Source organism: Emydura macquarii, unplaced genomic scaffold, assembly GCF_026122565.2.
Source record: "Emydura macquarii macquarii isolate MOO-44397 ecotype Brisbane River unplaced genomic scaffold, CSIRO-AGI_Emac_v2 contig_1253, whole genome shotgun sequence".
In the NCBI taxonomy this organism is placed as follows: Eukaryota; Metazoa; Chordata; order Testudines; family Chelidae; genus Emydura; species Emydura macquarii.
The window spans coordinates 37,045,455-37,070,202 of record NW_027131390.1 but is presented as its reverse complement, the minus strand read 5'-3'; the positions used below and the strand labels follow the sequence as shown (position 1 = coordinate 37,070,202).

General features: G+C 47.7%; 1 protein-coding gene across 4 annotated transcripts in view; it reads right to left on the bottom strand.

The window, feature by feature from the left end:
- The window catches only part of ZDHHC9 (zinc finger DHHC-type palmitoyltransferase 9), a 31,704-nt gene extending 7,565 nt beyond the window's left edge, over positions 1–24,139 (bottom strand). The window contains exons 1-4 of one of the 4 annotated variants that reach the window (XM_067548497.1): positions 23,932–24,139; positions 21,179–21,444; positions 4,931–5,091; positions 4,162–4,317 (exon numbers count right to left, since the gene is read on the bottom strand). In XM_067548497.1, the coding sequence (XP_067404598.1) occupies positions 4,162–4,317; positions 4,931–5,091; positions 21,179–21,345 (484 nt within the window). In that variant the 5' untranslated portion in view covers positions 21,346–21,444; positions 23,932–24,139. Of the gene's footprint in view, positions 1–4,161; positions 4,321–4,930; positions 5,092–21,178; positions 21,445–23,931 lie in introns of those variants that run through there. The other 3 variants (XM_067548495.1, XM_067548496.1, XM_067548498.1) reach the window with 3 other exon arrangements.
- Positions 24,140–24,748: the final 609 nt, after the last annotated feature.

Below are 24,748 nucleotides of genomic sequence, written 5' to 3'. Positions count from 1 at the left end.
AACCAGCAGTATGTCAAGACAAAATTAGAAAGGCCAAGACAAAGAAACAAGATTAAACTAGCCAGGGACATAAAAGATAACAAGAAAACATTTTACAAATACATGAGAAGCAAGAGAAAGACCAAGGACCCCGTTACTCATTGAGGCGGGAAAGACAATAACAGAAAATACAGCAATGGCTGAAGCACTAATGCCTTTTTTGTTTCAGTTTTCACCAAAAAAGTTATCCGCAACTGGATGACCAAGACAGTGAACATCAGTGTAAATGGGGTAGGATCTGAGGCTGAAGTTGGAAAAGAACAAGTTAAGAATTACTTAGACAAATTAGATGTCTTCAAGCCAGCAGGGCCCTGTGAAATACATCCTAGAATACTTAAAGAACTGACTGAAGAGATCTCTGAGCAATTAGTGATTTATCTTTGAGAACTCCTGGAGGACAGGAGAGGTCCCAGAGAACTGGAAAAGGGCAAATATAGTACCTATCTATAAAAAGAGGAATAAGGACTCAGACTCGTAGACTTTAAGGTCAGAAGGGACCATTATGATCAATGTTGGGATGTAGTGCCAATACAGCGGAGGACCGGATTAACAGACAAGAAGATCTGGATGATCTTGAAAACTGCAATAATAGAAATGGGATGAAATTTAATAGTGCAAAGTCATGCACTTAGAGATTAACCAGAAGAACATTTGCTATAAACTGGGGATGAATCAGTTGGAAGTGACAGAAGAGAAGGACCTGGGAGTATTGGTCAACCACAGGATGATCAACCGCCAACGTGAAAAAGGCTAATGCAGTCTTAGGATGCATCAGACGAGATATTTCCAGTAGAGATAGGGAGGCGTTAGTGCATTATACAAGGCACTGGCGAGACCTCATCTAGAGTAGTATGTGCAATTCTGGTCTCATGTTTAAGAAAGATGAATTCAGACTAGAACAGGTGCAAAAAAGAGCTACTAGGATGATCCGAGAAATGGAAAACCTGCCATACGAGAGAAGACTCAAAGAGCTTGACTTGTTCAGCCTAACCAAAAGAAGGCTATGGGGAGATATGATTGCTCTCTATAGATACATCAGAGGGATAAATATCAAGGAGAGAGAGGAGTTATTTAAGTTCAGTGCCAATATGGACACAAGAACTAATGGATATAAACTGGCTGTCAACAAGTTTAGACTTGAAATTAGATGCAGGTTTCTAACCATCAGAGGAGAGAAGTTCTGAAACAGCCTTCCTATGCGAGCAGTGGGGGCAAAACACCTAGCTGGCTTCAAGACTGAGCCTGATAAATTTACGGAGGGGGGGTGATATGATGGGACTGCCTACAATGGCATGTAGCCGCTCTGTGACCGCTAGCAGCAAATATCTCCAACAGCCAGTGACTGACACTGGGGGGGAGGGCTCTGAGTTATGACAGAGAATTCTGTCCTAGGTGTCTGGCTGGTGGATCCTGTCCATGTGCTCAGGGTCTAACTGATCGCCATATTTAGGGACAGGAAGGAATTTTCCCCTGGGTCAGATTGGCAGAGATCCCGGGGTTTTTTCGCCTTCCTCTGCAGAATGGGGAACGGTCACTTGCAGGTTTAAACTAGAGGATATGGAGTCTCTGTAACTTGAAGTCTTACTGAAGTCTTCAAATCATGATTTAAACTCAGCCAGAGGTTATGGGTCTACTACAGGGGTGGGTAGGTGAGGTTCTGTGGCCTCCGATGTGCAGGAGGCCAGACTGGCTGATCATGATGGTCCCTTCTGGCCTTAAAGTCTATGAATCTGAGACTTTATGTATCATCTTTGTAAACACAATAAAATCTCAAAGATAGGAACACCAGAGTTACGAACTGACCAGTCAACTGAACACCCTGTGGAACCGGAAGTAACTAATCAGGCAGCAGTGGAGGGGGGGGGGAGGGGAGAGAGAAAGCAAATACTATCCTGTGCCTGTATTGCATCCTGAAGATCAGCATGCAGAGCAGAGACAGCCTGAAGCCTGTGCTGTTGCCTGTAAGCCAAGGGCGCTGTTTCACTCCCTCCCATCCCACCCCACCGGGACAGGGAAGCTGTTTTCACCACCCACCCAAGCTTGCAAGTTCAGTCAGAGCCTGAGCCCAGGAAAGAAGCTGCTGCAGTGAGTTGCTGACTAGGGTGGGAGCTGCGGAGCTGGAGTGGGAGCCAGAGTCCAAGCTTCTGCCTGCATGCTGTGCTCTGGAGGAGTTTTAAAGGGCCACAGCTGGTGCAGCCCAAGCTTTGCCCATGACTGCACTCCTGGGTCCTGCCAGCGCCTCGGAGTGCAAGGGGTAGGGGAGAGAGGGGCTCTGGCAGCGGGCTGGCACCAACCCCCTGCCACAAGCAGGATGAGCCCTGGGGAGAGGCAGCTGAGGACTGGGGCTTGTAGTGTCAAGGGTGTGGGGCAGGCCCTCCCAGTTCAGCCCAAAGGCAAGAAACAGGAATTGTGCAGGGAGCTGCTTGCAAACGAGGCAGTGCTGCCTGGTGCATCTTTGCAGCGATCTCTCCCCGCCTCAGCTGGAAGACACTGACTGCAGGGTATGGTACTGTAATGTTTTGTTCAGTTACGAACAACCTCCATTGCCGAGGTTTTACTGTAAACAAGATTTTCCTTCTTCATGGGAAAAACCCACAGGGCCCCAAAATTTGACTAGCTCCTTGGGTCAAAAGGGGTAACAATATAAAGTGCAGTGCTAAATACTTGGGAAAAAATCAGGTCCTAGATGTCCCAGATTGGGTATCCAAAATGAGCGGGCACTTTGGACCTTAATCTTTCTGTGCCTCAGCCCCGTCTGTAAAATAAAGAGAATACCATCACCTCGTGGGGTGTGGAGAAAGAAGATTTGTGGTTGTGAAACACTCATATATTGTAGTGATGAGTGCTATAGAAAAGCCCACGCAACAATTAGTAATTCTGTCTTAAGAGCAGGGTTTGAATAGCATGCAGTAAAGACGACAGGGGACACTCATTGAACAATAAGGAGAAAAACTATTGAATAGCTGCTCATTAAGCAAGCAACATCTATCCTGTGCAATGAATGAGGCAGAGATCCTGTGTCAAAAATAGCATGTGATCATGTAATTAAAGATTACCATAATGCATACACACAGGTGACCTTAATGTTGGCATTTCCTATCCTTCAAGTTCTTGACTTCGCAACCTTAATGTTCCTTTAACCCAGGTGTGGGTATAATTTCCTAGGTTTTTTAAAAAAAGCAAAGTTCCATCATATTGACATCTACATGGTTCTTCAGCAGGGTTGGAACCTTTAGAGCCACCCCACGGGCCTCTGTCACTTGAGCTAATGGAATAACTGATAGAAATAGCGGGTTGTTATCCTCTATTTGGACCACCACTAGAGGGGTAAGGAAAAAACCAAACACGTTGCTAGTGGGTTTCACAGATATTTGCTGACAGCAGCAGAATGGCAAGACTCAGGAATCTTGGGTTCTACTCCAGACTCTGGAAGACACTGCACTCTAGTGGGCACAGACTTTTCTGCTGGTCCCCCACAACCTGTCATTGTCTCAGTCCTGTCTCTTCCCCATCTCTGGCACCTCATCTGAGTCCCATTCTCCATTCCTCAGGCTTCTGAAACAAATCCCAGTCTCCTTGCCCAGCCACCAGTCCCATTTCCCCTTCTGTCTCCTCATCTGATCTGTTCCCCCTTCCCCCCCCCCCCCACTGGCTCCCAGTCCTAGTCTCCATCACTGGGCTCCTCATCCCATCTCAAATTCAAAACTGAAAGAAGGCAACACTTCACGCAACACACACAGTGGAACTCACTGCCATGAAGAGCTGTTAGCCAAAAATTTACCAAGATTCAAAGAGGACATGTGCAATTACATGGATAACAAGAATATCCAGAGGTAGAATAGTTAATGCTAAAAAAATGCACTGGAAGGGAGATAAAGTCTCCATCTTCAGATTTTAAACCAAGCTCTGACTACATGGGATCAGAATGAGGCCTTCACAGGGGGCAGATTATCCCCCATCCTCCAAAGCAGCTGGGATTGACCACTGTTGGAGACAGGATACAAGGCTAAATGTACCCTAGGTCTGATCCCAGCTGGCATTTCCTGTGTCCCAGATGCTCTGTGAAGCACAAGTGCTGGATTGGTGTCCCCCATGGCAAGAGCACCAGGCTCTTTTACTCACCCACACAATTGTCACAGATGCTGCAGTGTGAGGCGCGGGGGGGGCGGAAGATCTTGCACGTATAACAGTACTTCAGCTTCACTATCTGGTTGTTGATCTGGAAGTTTTTGATACGTGGGGGCGGGCGCTGGCCCTGAGGCACAGTTCCATTGGTTGCTTCTGAAAGCAAAAGCCAATCAGACACCAAAAATTGTTAATCCAGGTTCACTGCCTTTCAGCAATATCTGCTTGTCCCATCTCACTAACATGAAGACCAGGAGAGCCTGCAACGCAGAGAGGCACTGACAGCATCTCCGTTCACAGGGTTCCAAGACCAGCTCTAGGAACCTGGGACCTTGTGAAGAGATTCCAAGGATGCTGCTGATTGAAGGAGCAGGGGCAAACCATGGCTAGGACATATCTGCACCTGACATCTTCCAAAAAGGGAGAGAATGACCCAGTTTTGATCTCCCTATTCCCATTCCCAATCATGGTCTTGTGCGGGAGTGAGTGGGGGGATTCCCTGGGCAAACCCAGCACAGCTGCAGGGGGAGAGAGAACGCACATGAGCTGATGGATGGGTACCTCTAGGGGGTGGGGAGGGGCAGCATTCCAGGGCTGAGACATATCTAGGGCACCACAGCCCCCTTTCAGGCACGCTCCCTTCTCTCACACAGTCAGTAGGGAAGATATGCCCTCCAGCAACTAGGCTCTGGCATACACTCATACTCCTTCACAAAGGTATGAGGGAAGACACACTGCCTCTGGCACAGATTCTGTTGCCACTCACCAATTTCCATTTCAATGAAGGCTGCCTCGTCAGGCAGGGCTCTTGGGATCACCCCAGGATCACTGAAGCTTGTCCGCAGGAGCATGGCCATCACAAACAGGAAAAGAACTACTGCAAAGACAGGGATGGCTGGAGACAGCTGAACTGCCAGGTAGCGACACCTATGTTGTGAGAGAACAAGGAGGTGCTGAATCAAACCAAACATCTCCTCAAAGCCCGGCAAGGTCTCAGAGCCCAGACAGAGCCATGCAGGGGTTCTCCAACTGATCGCTGAGAGGATCACATCTGGAGAGATTGCCTGGCTGTGTATCTCCCATCTCAGTCACAAGGGCACACTTTGGGGGCAGCTACAGCAAGTGTTACCATGGAAAGTATATTCAGAGAAGTGTGATAACGAATTCTTAGTCAGTTATAATGCAGTAAATAATTTTCCTCTTCATTTCATCTCCATCTCCCATCTCTCCTGTTTCTCTCAGCTGGCACCAAGGGCAACCAGAACCATGTGATCAGCCAGCTCCTTACAGACCAGCCTGGGAACCAATCCTATGAAGGAGTGCAATGCACTCAGAAGGCACTCAACGGTAGGCTGTCCAGAAAGAGGTGCCTCAAATGTAGGAATATTAAAGAACAACCTTCCTAGGACCTGTCCCTTTCAGAGGTGGGGAGAACACTGGAGCCCAAAAGTTCCAGGACCGAATGGGAAAGGCTGGAGCAACTGGCTTCTCTAGTCTCTCCTGCTTACTCCAAACCTTGAAAACTAACTCCAGTAATATTCCCAAACCCTGCACTCATCATCTGTGGATTCACTTACAAAGGAATTTGTTAGGGCTGTTGCTGCACAACAGCACCTTCTGCTCCTCCTGCACCCTTTTGAGCTGTAGGACACTCAAACATTAAAAAAAGCAGGAAACACTCTGCTCACATCTCCTTACATAGCCCCCGCTCCCAAAGATTGTAATTTCTTGTCAAACACATGCACCACAAGCTTACAAAAACCAGGAGTGGCACAGATACAGTGCTACTCCACACACTGCACAATCTTAACTCTCCCCTTTTGGAATGCCACGCCTTGCTGCTGTGTTTTGGAGTGGGCAATATCTGCCTAAACTGCAGGAAACTAAGGCTTCATCTACATGAAAATTTGCACCGGAGTCATGACATCAATTTAGTTACACCTGTGTAAGCTCCCCACAGCGACAGACTGTACTGGAACAAAGCAAATTCGAGACAAGTGTAGCTTTGCTCAATAATGACGCCGTTACTCAGCTGCAAGTCCTCTTAATGTAGACATGGCCTAATTGTAGGAACCCCCTACACTGTTAGCCTCTTTATTGGGGATTGTGCGACTGGAAACAAGGAAGGGTTGTTCACTGCGTCCAGCTGCCAGTACTTCACGTATCAATGCTGCTACACAGGCCACACTTGCAGACCCAGCTGGATCAGGTGAACAGGAGTCTGGTCTGGCATTGCATTGGGTACAGCGGAAATAACATTTGTTTCTGGTCAGAGGGGGACACAGCACTGTGATGTCCCCAGTTGCGATTGCCATCTCAAGAGGGTGCCAAGAAAAAGAGACTATGATGTCCCACAAAGCATCAAAATGGCCTAAGTCTCATGGTGGGTTGGCATTTTTCAGCCTCCTAAGGCTCAGAAGGGCTGGTGGGTCCCCAGTCAGTGCAAGGCTGGAGAGTTGGGATGGTCTCCAATGGCTCACAAAAGGGGCCAAGTCTCTACCTAGGTACTTATATGCCCCTCCGCCCAGCACAGTATTGAGTGCTTCACAGATGTTAGTGAGCTTCCGACACTTTTGAGACAGAACATGATCCCTTTTACAGAAGGGAAAACTCAGGCACAGAATAAATAAGGAAAAATTAGCAGCCAGCTCCATGTATTCTAGTGTAAGTGACTTGGCACCACAGTATAGGAACCCTTTGGCAGGAGTTGGTACAGAACCTAGTTCTCCAGAGTCCTAGTCCACTGCCTTCAACATCCTTTTTCTTCCTGCAGTTCCCTTCTTCTTTGGGTGGCTGGGATCGCCTCCCTGCTCCAGGCACTGCAACCTCTGGGGTCCCAGCACCACTCAGATTTGGTCCAGCTGTCATGATGACAGGAGTCAGGGTAGGCCAAATTTGACTGAGTGGCACTGCAACCCCATGAGCCAGGTCAACACTCCACTCATACAAATTTGGCCCAATCAGGAGGTGGGGCCAAACCTTGAGCAGTGCTGCAACCCTGGAGGTGGCAATGCCCAGAGCAGAGAGCCAAGCCCAGCCTGTCCCACAGCACAGGTACTGTCACTATAGGGTGAGTGTGAGATGGACAGGGCAGGACCCAGCCAAAGCCACCCAGGGCCTCCATCCCCAGACTATTTACTGGGTTGCAACTGGCCATAAATATTTACACATGGGTCCTGGGTCCCAAAAGGTTGAGAACCACTGCACAAGAACACACTGCTGACATCGGGATGAGGTGATGAAAATGAACATGCTTGATGAATATCACAGGCTCTCCAGCACTGGGGTGGGGGTGGAGGACCAGAGCACTCACTGATGTGAATGGAGCAGTTCACAACATCTCAGAGCTGTTGTTTCAGGCTATAAGGGGTGTTTCTCATTCAGCTGAGACTATCACATTTAGATGAATGGGTCACTTCACACCTCTGCGCCTCCTATGCTTTCAGGATTATCCTGGGCTGGGGATCTGACTATAGCAAAACAATTGCTGATGACTAATTTCATAAATATTATAGCAGAACAGCATACCTACATACAGTTAAGATAGATAATTTTTCTGTTTAAAAGGACAAATTTTCTAAGTATTCTAATATGTGCATGCATGCATGGCTAGTCTTGAAATTTGCTATACTTTTGTGGGGTGCAGGGTAGGCTTAGTGATCCAAATTTGAGGTCATTTGAGCAAGAAGTTCCTGTGATACAGCATCCCCCCAAAAAATTCCAAAAACAGCTTTTCTTGAAGTTCACAGATTCCACCGACTTTTATTGTGCACATTTAGCTTCTAAAATGCTAATGGCTTAACAGGATGGGAAGGAAAGGGTGAACTGGAGAAGAGACACACACCAGTCTTCTCTCACATGCTTAAAAGTTACTGTAACCACCATGTAATAAAACTGTCAAGTTCTTGGGACACATACAGACCATGCCTGAGACTTCTCTCACAGACCCTGTTAGCAATGACACACTCCAAAAGCACAACCATTATCCCCATTCCACTACAACTAGGGCTTGATCTTCAATTAAAAATTAGGCTGGCATAGCTACATTAGGTAAGGGTAACAGACATAGCTATGCGGATCCAGCCTCTGGTATAGAATGCTTCCATCAACCCAGATAACTTTGTTCCAATACTGATGGAAAAACCCCTTCTAACACTATAGGCTGCATCTATGCTAAGGGTTTGTGGCAGCATAGCTATGCCAGTATACTTCCCATAGAGTAGCCACACCCTACACCTGGGACACTTAAGAATCACATAGCAGCAGTGTGACTTAGTGGAGAGAACATTGGACTGGGACTTCTAAAACCTGGACTCTATTCCCAGCTTTTCTCCTGGCTGTCAGGAAGCAGAGACAGTCTCAAGACAGCCTAACAAGTGCAATAGGCCACCTGATTGGTGGGAAGAGTCAGCAGAGTCTTAAGTCCAGCAGCAGCAGCTTAGCAGCTGCTCAAAGCATTCATCCACAGCTGTAATAGCTCCTGTGCCAGCTTGTTTCCAGTCCAGTGCCTGCCTAGTTCCTGCCCTGGACCCAGCCTTGCCCTACTCCAGGTAACCTGGCTCTGACATCTGGCATCCATTGGCAATCAGGCACAGTTCACTTTGAATATGTCTTGCTGACTATCTTGTTTGCCAAGAGCCAACCTGGGAACCGTAACTCTTTGCAGCTTACTCAGTCCTCCAAAGAATTCAGAGACACAGACAATCCAAAGCAGACCCCAGCAACCCTGTTAAATATTAACACTATGCTGACATGTTTAACAAAAAGAAAGCTGACACCCTCCACTCCATCACAGCTAACTCTGTCCCACTGACTTCCAGCCAGGAGCAGAGGTTTCCTTGGGCACATTTACTCCATACTCAAACTACTGGCACTCCTGGAGCTCTCTCAAGAAAAACTTGCAGAAGGGATTCATTCACCCTTTCACAACCCCAGCAGGGGCCTCAAATTTCTTTGTGGCAAAAACAGCTCCCTCCGGCCTGGTGTGGGCTATTGAGCTCTGAACAAGATTACAATCCAAAATAGCTACTTCCTGACCTCTTAGTAATGAACTGTTCAAAAGACTCTGTTCTGACAAGCTCTTCACAAAGTTGAGCTTCTTAAACCTGGTGAAGGAGAAGAAGATGAATAGACCAGGTATGACCACCTTGAATATTTAGTTATGCTGTTTGGGTTGTGTAATGCCCTGGTGATCTTCCAGCATTTCATAAATTACATCTTTAGGGGCATGCGGTCATCATTCAGCTGGACGACATCCTCGTTTTCTCTGAAAGTCTGGACCTCCACAATCATCACATTCACATTGTCTTGGAGAGAGACTGCCAAAACCATATCTATGTGAAGTTTAAGAAATGCAAGTTCGATAAGGACACTGTGGAACTCTTGGGCGCTCTCATCTCACCTGAGGGCCTTACCATGAACCCACATAGCCGCAATATCCAACTGGGCCTCACACAAGGATGTACATGGGGTGCAGCAATTCCTGGGATTCGCCAGTTTCTACAGGCAATTTATTAAAGAATTCTCTAGCCTGGCTACACCCATAATTACATCCCTGCAAAAGGGGACCAGTTCACCTCAGTCAGCTCTGACCAGCTGAATAGCATGTTCACCTCAGCACCCATCCTGATCCACCCAGATCCCACTAAGCCATCCAAGAGCGAAGCAGAAGCCTCAAACATTGCCATTGGTGCAGCTTTATCTCATCATGCAGGCCCCACAACCAACTCCACCCATGAGGCCTTTTATTCTTGGAAGCTAACCCGAGGAGAAAAAAATGATATTTGGGACAAGGAGCTACTAGCTATTAAGGTGGCTTTCAAGGAGTGGCACTACCTACTAGAGGGAGCCCAATTCCCAGTTCAAGAATCTGGAATACTTAAAGATTGCTAAACACCTTAACCAACATCAGACTTGCTTGTTTTGACTTTGTGGTAACCTATCGCCCAGGGAGAAGAAACAGGAAAGCAGATACTCTATCCCACAAAGACAAATCTCTCAAGCCTGATGAAGAGCCTTCTGCCACCATGCTCAAGATGTCCAATTTTGCCAACGGGATGATCAAGAGCAGTCTGACGTCCGTCATCCATTCCCTGATGACCCATTCGCAACCCAGATCCGCCAGACCCTGAATGATGCAGATTCCTGACTTAACTCCAAGTTCCAACAACTTTCTCTGTCGCAAGGGTTCTATTTATGTTCTAGAGGGACAACCTAGGCTTCAGGCAGGGAAGCTATGCAATGATTTGCCACTTGTGGGCCATTTTGGCCAATTCTAGACCTGCAATCTGATCTCAAGTTGCTTTTAGCAGCCAGGTCAATTAGCTTACATCAAGGATTATATAAAGGTCCTGTAACCTTTGTGCCTGGACCAAGACTGCACTATCAAAACCCCTAGGTCTCCCCCAGCCTCTGCGCATGCCTCCACAGCCTGGCTACTATATCAGTGGACTTCACTGTAGAACCACCATACTCCCAGGGACACTCAGTAATCCTGGTTGCCATTGACCTCCCACCAAAGATGGCACACTTCATTCCATGCCATTACTGTTCCAGGAAGAGCTAAGCCATCTCCCATGTGGTAGGAAGATGTCTTCCACTGCTACATGTTACCAAGAGATATTGTATAAGACTGGGAACCCCGGTTCATTTCCCAATTCTGGCAGCACTCTTTGGCATTGAATCCCTTGTCCCTGCCCATCACCCACAGCTTAATGGGCAAACACAAAGAGTCAAATCTTGGTGCAGTATCTTCACTGCTTCTGAGTTACCACCAGGACAACTGGTTCCCCCTACCATGCTCCACCAAATTTGCATACAACAATGAAATTCACACCTCAACTCGACACAGCCCATTCTTTGCAAACTATGGCTTCCCCCCCTGCTTCCACTCAAGACTTACCAGTAAGTTCCCCAGTACCAGCCACTGTGAATTAGCCTCCAACCCATACCAAGTGCACCAGGAGCTCAAAAAACACTTTCAGTCTGCCAAAGAAGCCTATAAACACTAGGCAGACCAAGACTGTTAGGCTGCCCTCAATCTGGCCATAGGGGACAAGGTGTGGCTCTCTGCTCCAAACCTTAAATCAAGCCACCCATCTGCCAAACTAGACTATCAATATCTGGTCTCTTTTAATATTAAAGAGCTGATAAACCCAAAGGCCTTCAGGTTACAGCTGCCAAAGTCCTTGAAAATACACCCATCTTTCACATCTCACCTTTTAAACCCCGAAACCGGGAACTTATACCCAAATTGATCAATCCAGCACACACAAGTCTGCAGGCAGCAGGAGTACTTGGTCCACCAAATCTCGACTCTTGGCGAGTTAGGGGAAGCCTCCACTAACTGGTGTACTGGGGAGACTATGGTCCAGACAAGCAGTCTTGGGAAAAGGGAAAAAATATCCACACCCTGGACATGCTGCAAGTTCCACTGGCAATATCCCAAGAAAATGGGCCACAAGGTCCATAGAAGGCGCCCTTCGGTGAGGGGAGTACTATCAGGAATCAGGTCCTGCAGCAAAGCCAGTCTCCAGGCAACCTAATGACTGCAACTGGCCTGATTGTCTACACCTCCTGATTGGGTGGAAGAGTCAGCAAACCAGCTCTTATGCTCAGAAGCAGCTTGGTGGTTGCTCAAAGCACTCACCCATGGCTGCAATAATTCCTGTGCCTGCTTGTTCCCAGCCTTGCTCCTACCATGTTCCAGTCCAGCCCTGCCTTGTTCCAGCCCCGACACAGCTCTGCCCCCAGCCTTGCCTCACTCCAGATTACCCAGCTCTGACCTTGGACTCAGATTCCCAACTTCTGACTTGGTCTCGGACTCTTGGCTCTAACTCCAGCTGTGATCGTGGCCTGCTCCAACCACTAAGCACAGCCACCCATGCCCCAGTCTCTGACAGTGGCCTGTCGGATGACTTTGGTCAAACCACTGCATCTCTCTGTACCTCAGTTTACACATCTCTACATTGAAAATAATGATGTTTCCCTGCTTGAGGCTACTGATGGAAAGCACTAAGTAAGAGGTAGGTATTAACATCACCTGGCCACAGAAACATCTGAACTGCACTCCTACATGATAACTACAACTGCCTACATGACCACTGCCTCCTACCAACCCTTTGTTAAAAAAAAAAAAACTAGGAAATTAAATGGCCACAGAATTTGTTAATGCAGAATGAAGGTTGCACAGTGATAGTTCATGCCCTTTCACAATGTCTAGGTCAGTAAAACTCAAACTTATGAAAAGCAGGAAGTACAGAAGGTACAAGGTACAAGGTACACACCCACACAAACTTAACTCTATCCTCTTTGAGCAATGTCCCAATAAGCCCATGAGACACATACTTACTCACACTCTGCCTTTGTCCTATACTAAACAGGTGCTCCCTACATTCATGCATTTAGTAGATGTGGTGGTCTTTTCATGGAGTAGCCTAAATTATACTACGCCTTCAAATCCTTTGCCCTTATGCACATAAACACTGAAGTTTCACTTACTAACATTAAACCCACAGGTCACACTCGCCTCCCACCTAACTGCTGACACCCCCATGGCAAGAAGACCCCTGTGCCCTGCTACTGACACAGCCTAAACAACAAAGCACTGAAATGAGGCATCCTGAATCTCTCGCAGTACAGATGCGCCTCTTTCCTTCTGTGTCACACACACACTGGCTCAAGGAGAGGGGCTCAAATACACCCAGAGGGCCATAGCCCCCCAGATTACCTCCTATCACAATCACAGCTCTTCCAAGCTGCTCCAACTAATTCTTGTCCCATTCAATACAGCTACACCTAACCCTGTGAATGCAGCTAGAGTTTATGTAGCTAATTCCTAGTGACTATTGCCAATTTCAGGAGGGCAGAGTTAGGGTTGACCTTGACCATAACTGTATTTCCTCGTTTTCACAATGCCAGAATAACTAGTCATTGAACTGAATTAGTTGAATAAGCTGAAATGAAGGAAACTTCTCTGCACCTGTGGAAGAGTTTTCTCCTGTCAAAAGCTGGTTTGGCACTTCAACAACTGGTTTCAGGTGCTGAGCCAGTAACTTCCTCTAGTTCAGGGCTTTGAACTTTATAACTTTATAAACGGGTACTGCTTGATTTTTTAAAATTGTATTTAAGTGATTTTAACAGATTATAGTAAGCTTGTCTTAATATAAGTTATAATGTTTTAAAATGTATGTCACTTTAAAAATATGATTTAAATAAAAACATTTTAAAAAACAATGATTTTATCCACCCCTCTCTGAATCTTACTAAGCTCTTGGCTTACATGACTTCCTGTAACAGTGAGTGCATGGTCTAATCACGCAGTGTGGGACAAAGTATTTCCTTTTATCAGTTTTGAGTTTGCCACCTTTCAGTTATTTAACATCCCTTTGTTGCTGTGCTATGAGGCAGGGAGAGCAGACATTTCCAGTATCTCTTCTATAGATGATTACTTTATATTTTTTTATCATGACCCCTCTTAATCACCACCTTTCCAAGGAAAACTACCCTAATATTCTCAATCGCTCCTCATATGAGAGTTTTTTCTGGACCCCTGTTCATCGTCGTCATTCTTCTCTAAACCCCCACAAGGTTTGCTGTCTCCTTGCTGAGATGGGGTGACCAGCACGGCGTACAGTAATCCAGATGAGGCTCCACCATTAATTTATAGAACAGCTTTATAATACTCTGTATTACTCTTCATCCTGTCCCTCATACCTCCTAACTTCCTGTTTGTTGTTTTGACCACAGCTGCACATTCAGCAGAAGTCTTCATTGACCTATCCACAGTGATGGCCAGGTCCCTTTTCCAAGCTGATACAGTTAATTTAGAATCATGTAAAATGGGAGAGTTCAAAACCACCAAGCAGAGTTTTGAACCTGAAAAGGAAGAAGTGCTTCAAATTCCATGAAGTCCACTACGTTCTTTGCTACCGATTTTACATGAAGGCACTCAGATACTACAGTGATGCATGGACGTATAAAACAGACAGACATTTTTGCCCTCCCATGTGCATTACTTTGCATTTATCAATGGTGAACTTCACTTGCCATCGTGTTGTTCGTTCCCCAGCCTTGGTTAGGTCCCTCGGAAGTTCCTCATAGTCCTCTCCAGACTTGACTAACCTAAATAACTTTGTGTCAACTGCAAATTTTACTACCTCAGTGCTCAATCTCTGCTTTCCAGCTCGGAAATATATTAAACATAGAATGTAATACAGGACCTAGAGGCCCTGCTCTTAACCTTTTGCCCTGATGGAAGTTGACCATTCCTACTCTTTACATCCTGTCTCCTAGATAGTTTTTGATACATGACAATAGGTCATGTGTCTGGCAAGGTGATCCATGTCTCTACCAGCTTCTATCTGGAGCCACCCAGCTCCAAATACCAGCCACTATTGCCATCTTGCATTTTATTGCTTAAACTGTTTTCCCTAATAATAATAAGAAAGGCAGACAAGGTCTTTGGCATTTGTATGCTACCATTTATTCTTATTGTCTGAGAGTCCCCTAGCAAAGCACTGGAGGGATTCCTAGTTGGTCTGCAATTTGTTTGGATACCTGTTCCTGGCCAGTTGCTAGATTTATATTTTCACTATATAGCCAAACCACCATCTCATTTTGGATCCCCCAAGAGGTGACAGCTTGCACAGATGGTGGGCTGGCTTCTGTCTAATTAATCTGAATCAAGGTTTCCATCGTGAACGTAGTTCTCATCCCTTGTTGATATGAGAGCTCTGGAATCACTAATTCCCCTGCACTATTTCAGTATAGAGTCAGAGGTATGTCTACAGTGCAATGAAAGGCGTGCCTGCAGCATGGGTAGACATACCCAAACTAGCACTAATCTGTCTAGCTCAGGGAACCAGTAGCTTCGGAGCTATGACAGCACATGCTTCAGCACAGTCTAGCCACTCAAGCAAGTACCCAGGGCCCCAGGCTGGCTTGCGCAGCTCACATTAAAGCCCAGACTGCTGCAGCACCATTGGTGGTGGTACTCGCACTGAGAGGAAATGCAGTCAGCGCAACAACTGATAAACCACCAGAGAAAGGAGATATGATGGAAGAAGCCAAAAGGTAACTATGATGTGTGGGACAGAGGCAAATTTGGAGCGTGCCCTTCAAAGGCTCCAAAACACCACCTATATAAAAATGCCAAACGAGAGCATTCAGGCACATGGAGAAGTAACATGCAGAAAGACAGTTACATTTGGAAACAGCTTATTTTAGACCAGAGGAGTGGTGGTGGTGAGGGAGGGAGGGAGGGGGAACAGAGACATGTTATACAGACCTAGCCTCAGCAGGATATGAATTCACTACCTTTGAAATATACCTTATCCACTCAGCTACACAATCTAATGACTTAGATAGGGAAAACTCAGAGGGATTATTTTGGCCACAAGAGGAAGCCCATAGTTTTTTATTTCAATAATCCATGACACATGGAGAATGAAACCAAATCCGGAGTACAAGGGCCACAAAGCTGAAAGTACCATCCCTGAAGGGAGCCATGTGCCAACAAAATATAGAGAGCAAATTCCATTTACTGTGGCCTGATTCTGCTACAAAAACGAGAAGCAGTTCATCCTATTCTGGTTCACCACAAGCCAGGCTTCTGTCTATAAGCACTTTGGGCCTGAACCAAATCTCCCCACTGGAGACAGGCCTGTGTGTCTGCAATGGGAATGTGGTCAGATGTGCACAGAAAGAGTGAGGGTGCTTGGTAACGTCAGGGCCATTCCCCGCCATCAACGTGAACCTGGGTAGTGAGCAATGGGAAAGGTCATCCTCTCATGCAGCCCAGTTAGTGTTGCTTCTAATTACACAGGGCAGAGAAAGTGCAAGATTCAGAATATCAGCAAGCAAGAGTGCACTCAGCATTTCCTTTTAACACAGGTTAGACAGAAACTCTCAGCTGGATCACCTGGGAAACAACACAAGGAAGCATGTATAATGACCATTGCCCACATTATCAACCTCACCCTTGAGTGGGTGACCATTATGAACTGGCCTTGTTAGGGTTCTGGTCCTCCAGCAGCACCCCCTTGGAGTGTTGATGGGTTTACACTCACTCCAGGTCCAGCCACTCAAGTGAGGTGCTCAGTAGCACTCTGAAAAGGACAGAGCCTCAGCCCTGAAGCCGATTCCCTCTAGGTACTCACCCCTTCTTGGATCAGGCCTGCATCTGTGAGGGACAAAAGGACTGCTGAGACCTGTCTTACATAGATAACCCAGTCTGGGCTGTAAAATAACTATATCATCCAAATAGGCTGCTGTGTATTGTCTGCATGGCTGCAGAATGCGGCCCATCAACCCCATGAAGGCTAAAGGGCAGGGTTCTTAATTGATATAAAACCAAAATGTGTGGAAAAAGAAGGCTTTCCCCCCAGCATCCTGGCATCCAGAGTATTTTCCAGTATCCTTTTGTGAAATCTAAGGCGATTATATATCTGGCAGCTCTCAGACTTTGCAACAGCTCATCTATCCTTGGCACTGGATACATGTTGAATTTTGATATTGCATCTGATCTGTCAAAAAAATCGATGCAGAAATAAGTTCTGCCTTCTGGCTTTGGCACAAACACAATGGGACTTTTCCATTCATGGTGAGACTATTCCACTATTCCTGGGGTCAGCATACCACTATTTCATCCGAAACTATCTGCCCCATTTTACAAGGGAGCAGCCAGGGAGTCTCCCAGACACACTGTCACAGTGCCACCTTGATATGGGGGTATGCCAAGTTGGTTTGTCCTGGAAAGGATGAGAACCCAGTGGGGAATGAGTCAACTAGCTGCTGCACCTAAGCTTTTTGTTTGCATTGAAGCATCCCTCGCACCTGTACGGGCTTAGATGTTGGGTCAAGGATATCTGGGGTCCTAATTCAGGATCCGGAGGATAAAGGGTTATGAGAAAAGCTCCTTGCAGACCTCCCAGACTTTTAAAAGATTCACATGGTATACCTTTAGGGTTGGGGGGGAAGGAGGCGGGGTTTCCCCCCCCCTTTTCTCTGGCTGCTGGACCTAGGGACCAACCTGTATCACCACCTCAAATGACCACTGCCATCAGGCCAATAATTTGAATTCTGAGCTAGGCAGCAATAATAGCATCCAGTCACCTGGTTTGAACACCTGCAATCAGGTCCCTCATTTGTAGGCTTTTTTGGGGCCTGCTGGGCATTGAAGCAGGGTTTCTTTGGTGAATGCCGCAAAAGTCTTAAATTTTTCTTCGTTGGTGAACATACTGTACTATGCTTGTTGTCTGTGGTCCTTGCTCTCTCACAGGTTTCGCAAAGCAGGTCTAGGATACACTGTGGCAGCTGGCCAGACAGGAGCTTGAAAGATGGGGCGGGGGGCCAGGGGAATCAGTAGAGCCTTGGGGTACCACCTGTATGGCAAATAGAAGCAAGGAAGCAGCTGGTCCCAGTCCCCGATCAGAGGCTACAAATTTCTTCATCTCTTTCAGCATTTGATTAAATTGTTTACCAGTTCATCTGTCTGGGGGCTGTATGTTAATTTTGTTAACTTGACCTTTAGTAGGTTGCATAATTGTTACATCAGATAGGACATGAAGTTAGTCCCCTCATGGGTGAGGATTTCCTGCAGTATTGTTATCTGGACAAAGAGCTTCATGAGTTCCACCACAATGGTAGCCGTGTTTGCAGAGTGCAGGGGGGTGGGCTTTGGGATACTGGGTCACAGTCAAGGATGACCAGACTGTGTTGATACCCTGCAGCACTCTTCTTTAGGGGTTGAATGAAACCCTCTCTAGTATCTCGCAAGGGATCTCAACTATAGGGAGCATGAAAAGGGTGCTTTGGGAGATTTCTTTAGGCCTGGCTAATTGGCCTGAGGCACAGCAGTCAGACATCTCTGCATACACTGGGCCAGTGAATGTGGACCACTACCCCAATGATAGTTTTTTCCCCTCCCCAAGTGTCCTGCAAAGGGAATCAAAAGGGCTAGTTGTAAGACTTCCTGTCTAACTCCCAGGGGCCAGGAGTTGAGTTCTTACCTCCCGTCCGCCCATCTCATTCAAGACTGTAAATCCATTCATTCCTGACCTCAAAGTGCAGCCATTGCCTTAACCACTGGGGATCCTCTCCCACTTCATTCACTACAGCCCAGCTTAGCGTCTGACCGGTTCACTGCTCTTGGACGAAACTGGTGTTTTGGACTAGACCATCAACCTCCAGCAGGAGAGAATCCCCGAGCCTCAAGAGCTTGAGGAGCTGAAGGTCACCTGATTTGGCTGGAAGTCCCCGCACTGGGGTCCTTTTCCTTCCCTATCCCCACCAGTTTTGATGGTTCCAATAGTGCTTCTGTCTGTGAAACTGGGGCTATTCCATTAGGCAGCCAGCCAGCCACCCATTCTTTCAGGATCTCACCAAAGTGTTCCCAATCCCTCCCCAAGAGGATAGAATAAGCCACAGTAGAAACCAGTTAGACACAGACGGTCCTATGAGTTTCCCCCCAATTAGCTGTACCTCCCTAGTGGATAAGGTCGCACATCTCTGCACACACATTGCAAGAGAATACTCTCCCCAATGTTGACCATGAACCAACTAATTGGTCCCTCCCTAGGATCTGGCTATATCCCAAGTGCACCAGCCAGGTGACTTTCTTCCCATTATTCCATACTGATTCAACCAGGTTGGCAGGGTCCCTTTTCTGTATCTGGGTTTCTGTCATGCAGACTTGACTGTAGCTACAGTCCATAAAGGGGTAATCTCAGCATAGACGGCTGGCTGTGCACACTAAAAGCAGACCCCAAGGACTGGACAAGAGGTATGGCCTGCAGGACAAAGGTCACAAGGCACGGCTGGCTCCAAAACTGCAGTTGACACTTCCCCATTCCAGGCATTCCAAAGGCTTCTTTACCTCCTAGCTAAGGTGTGACCATATAAATGCTTAGGCTGAATGAAATAAGTATTCAAAACATACACACCCCCTCATTAGCGTGAGCCAGGTCATGAGACTCTAGTAAAGCCACTTCCACCCATGATTCAGCCTCTCTTCAAAACAATCAGTTCTAATAGGTGGAATTTCCTTCAGCAGCTGTGGCAATAAGAGAGAAACTTTGAACTACTGCAAAAAGAGAGAAGTACCCCAGCATCTCCCCAGAGCACAGGAAAAGTTAACACTGCTAGGCACACGGATTAGAACAGGGACAAGACTGTCCTGAGCCTGAGTCAGGGCAGACACCCCTTGAGAGGTGTGTCTCAGGGATTCTCTTGATGGGGAAGGATTGAAGGGAGCCCTCCAAAGGCCTCTGTCCACTTGTGTGATTACTTTCCCTCCGCACTCTCATCTTACACGTTTAAAAGTCAAAGTCCAAGCTTGGTTCAATTGGCCTCAACATACTACATCAACCACACCAATAGCGACTGTGCCTGCAGAGGGCAGCTGGCAAGAGTGTGCGAGGCAGAGTGTAACATGGCTTGCTCTCCCACTGCTGGCCAGACTCTGCAGCGATCCATCATACTAAACACGTACACAACAGTAGCATTTTATACATGTTATTCATCCTCACCTTGTGAGGCAGGAAGTCTTAGCCCATTTTACAGGTGAGGAACTGAAAACAGAGAGGTAAGTATCATTGCCTAGGGACAAGGATGATTCAGTGGCAGAGCCAAGATTAGAACCCAGAAGTCCTGACTTGCAACGTCATGCTCACACTACACCCCTCGTACAGGAACAGACAACTTCAGTGAAGCAGTGAAGCCAATTTCACAGTTCCACGCTTACTTATGACCTGACATTAGCCTCTTTATTGCTACTGCTAAGATATGTGAGATATGGCAAATCTCTCTATAGGATGTTGGAAGAAAAGCCATTCGACACTGAAGGGGTTTCAGCCATAGCCTTTATCTAGAGGAGTGAGTCAGGTTCAGGTAAGGTAAGGTTTTGAAGAAGTCAAGACAAGATACTTAACTGGGGTGACATGTCTAAAAGGCCAGTGAGTGAGCAAGCCACAAACGGGTTACCAAAGTGGCAACTTAGAATGCCACATAACTTCTGCAGCAAATAAGCAGGTTTTAGAAGTGGCAATGTTGGTTTAGTCTGCAGAAAATGGTCTCAAGAGAGATCCCCTTCCTCTGCTTTCTAATGCATGCACTGACCCCATCGCCTTTAGAGACATCTGTATAGCCCATCACATTACCCAGAGTATCTTTCAGGAAAATCACATCCCTGCCAGCACCACAAATGCCCTGAAGGAGATTCAGCAGAGCTGGTCCCCCAAGAAAACAGATGTAAATGAGCCCTCAAGAGACAGCAGAGAGTTGTAATAATCTTGAGAGCTCAGTCTGTGAATGGCCTGTAACTATCTCATCCATTAATTCTCCTTCCCCTGACACAGGCCACATCAGATCAACTTGCACTCCATTCACAGTAACTGTGACCCAGTACACCACACTGGCCAATGAGGTGACACTACCACCTCCAGCAATCCTCTCCACACCACACCTGACTGCCAGCCCACTCTCATTTCAGAAGAGGAAGGAGAATTGCAATGACGACGAATCAATGCCTTGTCTACACATGAAAATTACCCTGGTTTAACCAAGAGCAATTTTTAAACCAGCAAAACTTTTGTGCCTACACCAAGCATAAGAGGAGTACAACAACAATACAGTGTCATGCGTGACCAAAGATACAAACCTGATTAGCCCAAAACCTCACATACTTGCTGGTTCTATCTTTCTAATAAATGGTGTCATGTCACAAGCTGAGAATTCCCAAGAGACTTCTGGCTTTCAGAAAGGAATGAGAGGAACCCAGTTCCACAGGGTTCCCTGCAAAAACTGGATTTTAATCTGATGAGCTACACCAAACATCCCAATACATGAGCTAGCCCTAATAAGAACCTTAGGCTAGCAGGAAATTCCTTCTTTCCTTCACCCAAATCCCAACCCACATACCCCTGGGATGCGAGGAGACAAATTCCTTCCCTCACCCTCAAGCCATGGCAATTAGTTCAGCCCCATAAACAAGGATCTCAGCCCACCATGAACTCACTCAAAAGCAAAGAAGAGGGCACAGGTGCCAAGAATTAAGAAGAGCGTCAGGTAGAAGATGCCCTTCTGCCGGGCCATCATGATGCGACCATCGCAACAGAAGGTGTTCCTGCCCGGCAGCTTCTCCCATTTCCGCATCACCTTCTTCCTCATCACCATCACCGACATGACTGCTCCTTCACAGGACGTAGGGCAACCAAGCGATGTCCAGCTGCTGCTCCACCCTCACTGACAAACACGGCATCATCAAGAGTCCAGCCACGGCCACTAGAGAGATCAGAGACAAGGACATCACCATGCGCTTGGGGATGCTATGTAGCACTGTCTTCCAACAGTACATGCATCACATGAGCTGCCCAATTTACAATTAGAGGCACAACATCCTTCCCACCACCTCAGATCTAGCTGCTCCACATGTAACCCGCTCTCACAGCTTGAGTCACCCTATGCAAGGTGTTTGCAGCTGACAGGAACAGTCCGCCTTGCCTAATGGGGAGAGCACAGCCTCTGCAGCTCTGGAGTGCCGCCTTTAGACTCATCCTCACAAGGGAGTGGCACACAGCATACCTTTCCAAAGAAGTCCTAATATCTTGCACTTTGCCTAGATGCTTATATTGCTCTATCACTATAATACACATGCGTCACACAATCATTAGTGAATGGATATCCCACATCCCTGGGAGGCAGGGATGTATTATATCCATTTTGCAAACAGGGAACTGAGTCACAGACTAATTACATTACTTGCCCATGGTCATGCAAGAAACTTGTGACAGAGCCAGGAATAGAACCCAGATATCCTGAGTCCAAGTCCCATGCCCTAATCATAAAACCATCCTTCCTCTCTTCCCTCTTCCATCCATGGAATTCAAATTACTTAACAAAGGTCATACATATAGTTAGGCAGTTGCAGAGGTAGAATTAGAATCCAGCTCTCCTGACTCCCAGTTCCTGGACCCTAGACAGCAGACCACATTACTTACAGTCTGGGATGGGGTTTCCTGGTAAAGTGTAAGGTAGGTCCATTATGGCCCCTCTAAGACGACTCAGGCACTGTACCCTCATGCAACATGTTAGAACTAAATTCTGTGTTAGAAACCCTGGATTCATGCAGCAAAGACCCTCGCCAAGTTCTCTTCCCATCACTGCTCCCCACAATTATCACTCAACTGGATAAAGATGCAGGGTGCATATAGGGAATAAAGACAGGCCTGCAACCTTTATCTACAGCTTCTTTAGTCACAAAGTTTTACACACTAAACTCATAAGATGTGCAACTGTGGGACTGTCTTTGGTCTATGTATTCTTCCCTCAACTACTCCTTTCCTAATCCTCTGCCAGCCACAGCACCCCCACCACTGGAGACCTCTTCAAGTATGCAGGAGACGAGCCTCACACCCAAGCACCTTAGGATCATGGCCCCCTGGTTCGCAGGGCATACTGGAAACTGTGTGGCAAGTTTACATAAATGTAGAACTGAGGTTTCTAGTCAATTCAATATGAAAATACAATTAGTACAGCATCCTTCTCCTGCTCCTAAAAATATATCGATCTATATTAGATGCTGGTTTATTTCACATCACCACCAAATTTTCAGGTTGCAGCATTATTTTTATATTACCAGTAAATAACTGCTTTGTAAAAGATGTTGGAGGAATGCTTTTAGCATCTGGGAGGAGATGCAGTCCTTCATTCCCTGCCTCTTGTGAGAAAGGTCCGAACGGAGTAACTCTGAGGGGTTGGATCTTCTAGTTTCTCATCTCAATAATCAGCAGTTTCTGCACTAAATTCTTCCCTATGCAAATATCTTCCATTGCAGTGGACAACATGGCTAAGTACATTAGTTGGCAGTGAAAATATCAATAGAGAAATAATTAATGTTCACATTTAAGCTGCCATCATTAGGTTTAAGGTTCATCCCCGCACCCAGATAAAGCAAGGGAGCACCTCACCGATAGCTTCAGAATAACTGTGGGCTCAGCCAGATGTCACTGTGACAGGTTACACACTGCTCACAATGAATGTTTACGTCGCACAAATATGAGGTGGAGAATTTGTTTTTCAAGGAACACTAAAGAGATGGAGTACAATTGTGAAGCCATTTGTGTAGCTACATTATACATAGACTCTGACATGTCTACACATCCAGGATCTGCACAAAGCCCCTTCAGCAGACAAAAACAGAGAAAGGGAAAAAACAAAAACAGCAAAACAAAAAACGTAGACTTGGTGGGTGAGAGGACAGATCTAGGAGCTAATGAACAACTGAGGAGGAGAAGAGTGTCACCCCCAGCTCACAAGGCCAGACAACCTCCCGTCCCACAGTGACTTTCCTTCCGCACAGCCAGACAGGGCAGTAGAGGGGCATTTCTTGCCACCGCATGCCAGGCAAACTGGATCCAACGGAGAGCAAGGAAAGTGGCAGCACACACTTCTACCCCTGCAGAGCCCCTCCCCGGGGGAAAGGAGCACAATGGCTGGGGAGCTAACTGCCTGCTCAGCTCCCCTGCACTGGGGAACCCCAGGCCTCGCTCTAAGGGCCTGTAAACCCTGAGCCAAGGACGCTGGGAGCTGGGACTCTGAACCCCAATCCCAGAACCGCCGAGGCGGCTTCATCTACTGAGGGCGAGGCCCCTGCTCTGCAGCCAGAACGGAACCCAGCCCCAGCCCCCCTCAGCCCAGCTGGGCACACTTAGCTGTGACCGCTCCCTTCCCCCACGCCTCCGCCCTCCCCCCCCAGCTGCGACCCCCCACCTGGCACCAGAAGCCGCCTCCAACCCCGCCGCCGCCGTTCATTCAGAGCCGCTCGGCCCCAGGGGTCGCTCCCCGCGCCGGCCGGCCGAGCCGCTCACCTGGCGGCCGCTCACGCCGCCGCCTGTGCAGGCCGGGCCGGGCCGCTAGCTCCCTCTGGCTCCGGCCTCCGGAGTCGGGAGAGGCCGCCCGCCCCGCTGGGGTGGGGAGCAGCAGCAGCAGCAGCAGCAGCTACCATTGGTCCGGCTCGCCCTGACGCTCCACCCCAAACCGCTGGACCGCCTTCCTATTGGCCCACACGTCTGTCACTCACCTCCGTCCCGCTCCTACATCACTGGGTCCTAGCGCGAGAAATGAAGATTGAGCGGAGCGGAGCGGAGCGGGGCGGGGTCCCAGGGGGATGGGAGTTAGGGGCACAGCATGCGGGTGGGCGGCGCAGGCACTGCAGCACAGAGTATGGCGGGGCATAGGGCAGGGGACAGAGAGCTGGGGATGCATAAGAATGGCCACGCTGGGACAGACCAATGGTCCATCAAGCCCCCTGTCCTGTCTGCTGACAGTGACCAATGCCAGGTGCTTCCGAGGGAATGAACAGAATCAAGTGCAGCATTGGGGCTAGGGGATGGGGGGCGTGGGGCAGTGACCCTGGAGGCATGGCTCAAGGGTTAGGGGATGGAGAGCAAGGGGCAGAGCCCCAGAGGGCACGGCCCAGGGGCTAAGGGGCATAGGGCCAGGGGATGCGACCCCAGGGGATGGGGGACAGAGATCAGGGGCCCTGGGGATGGGGGCCAGGGGAGGGGCCCTGGCATGCAGCCCAGGA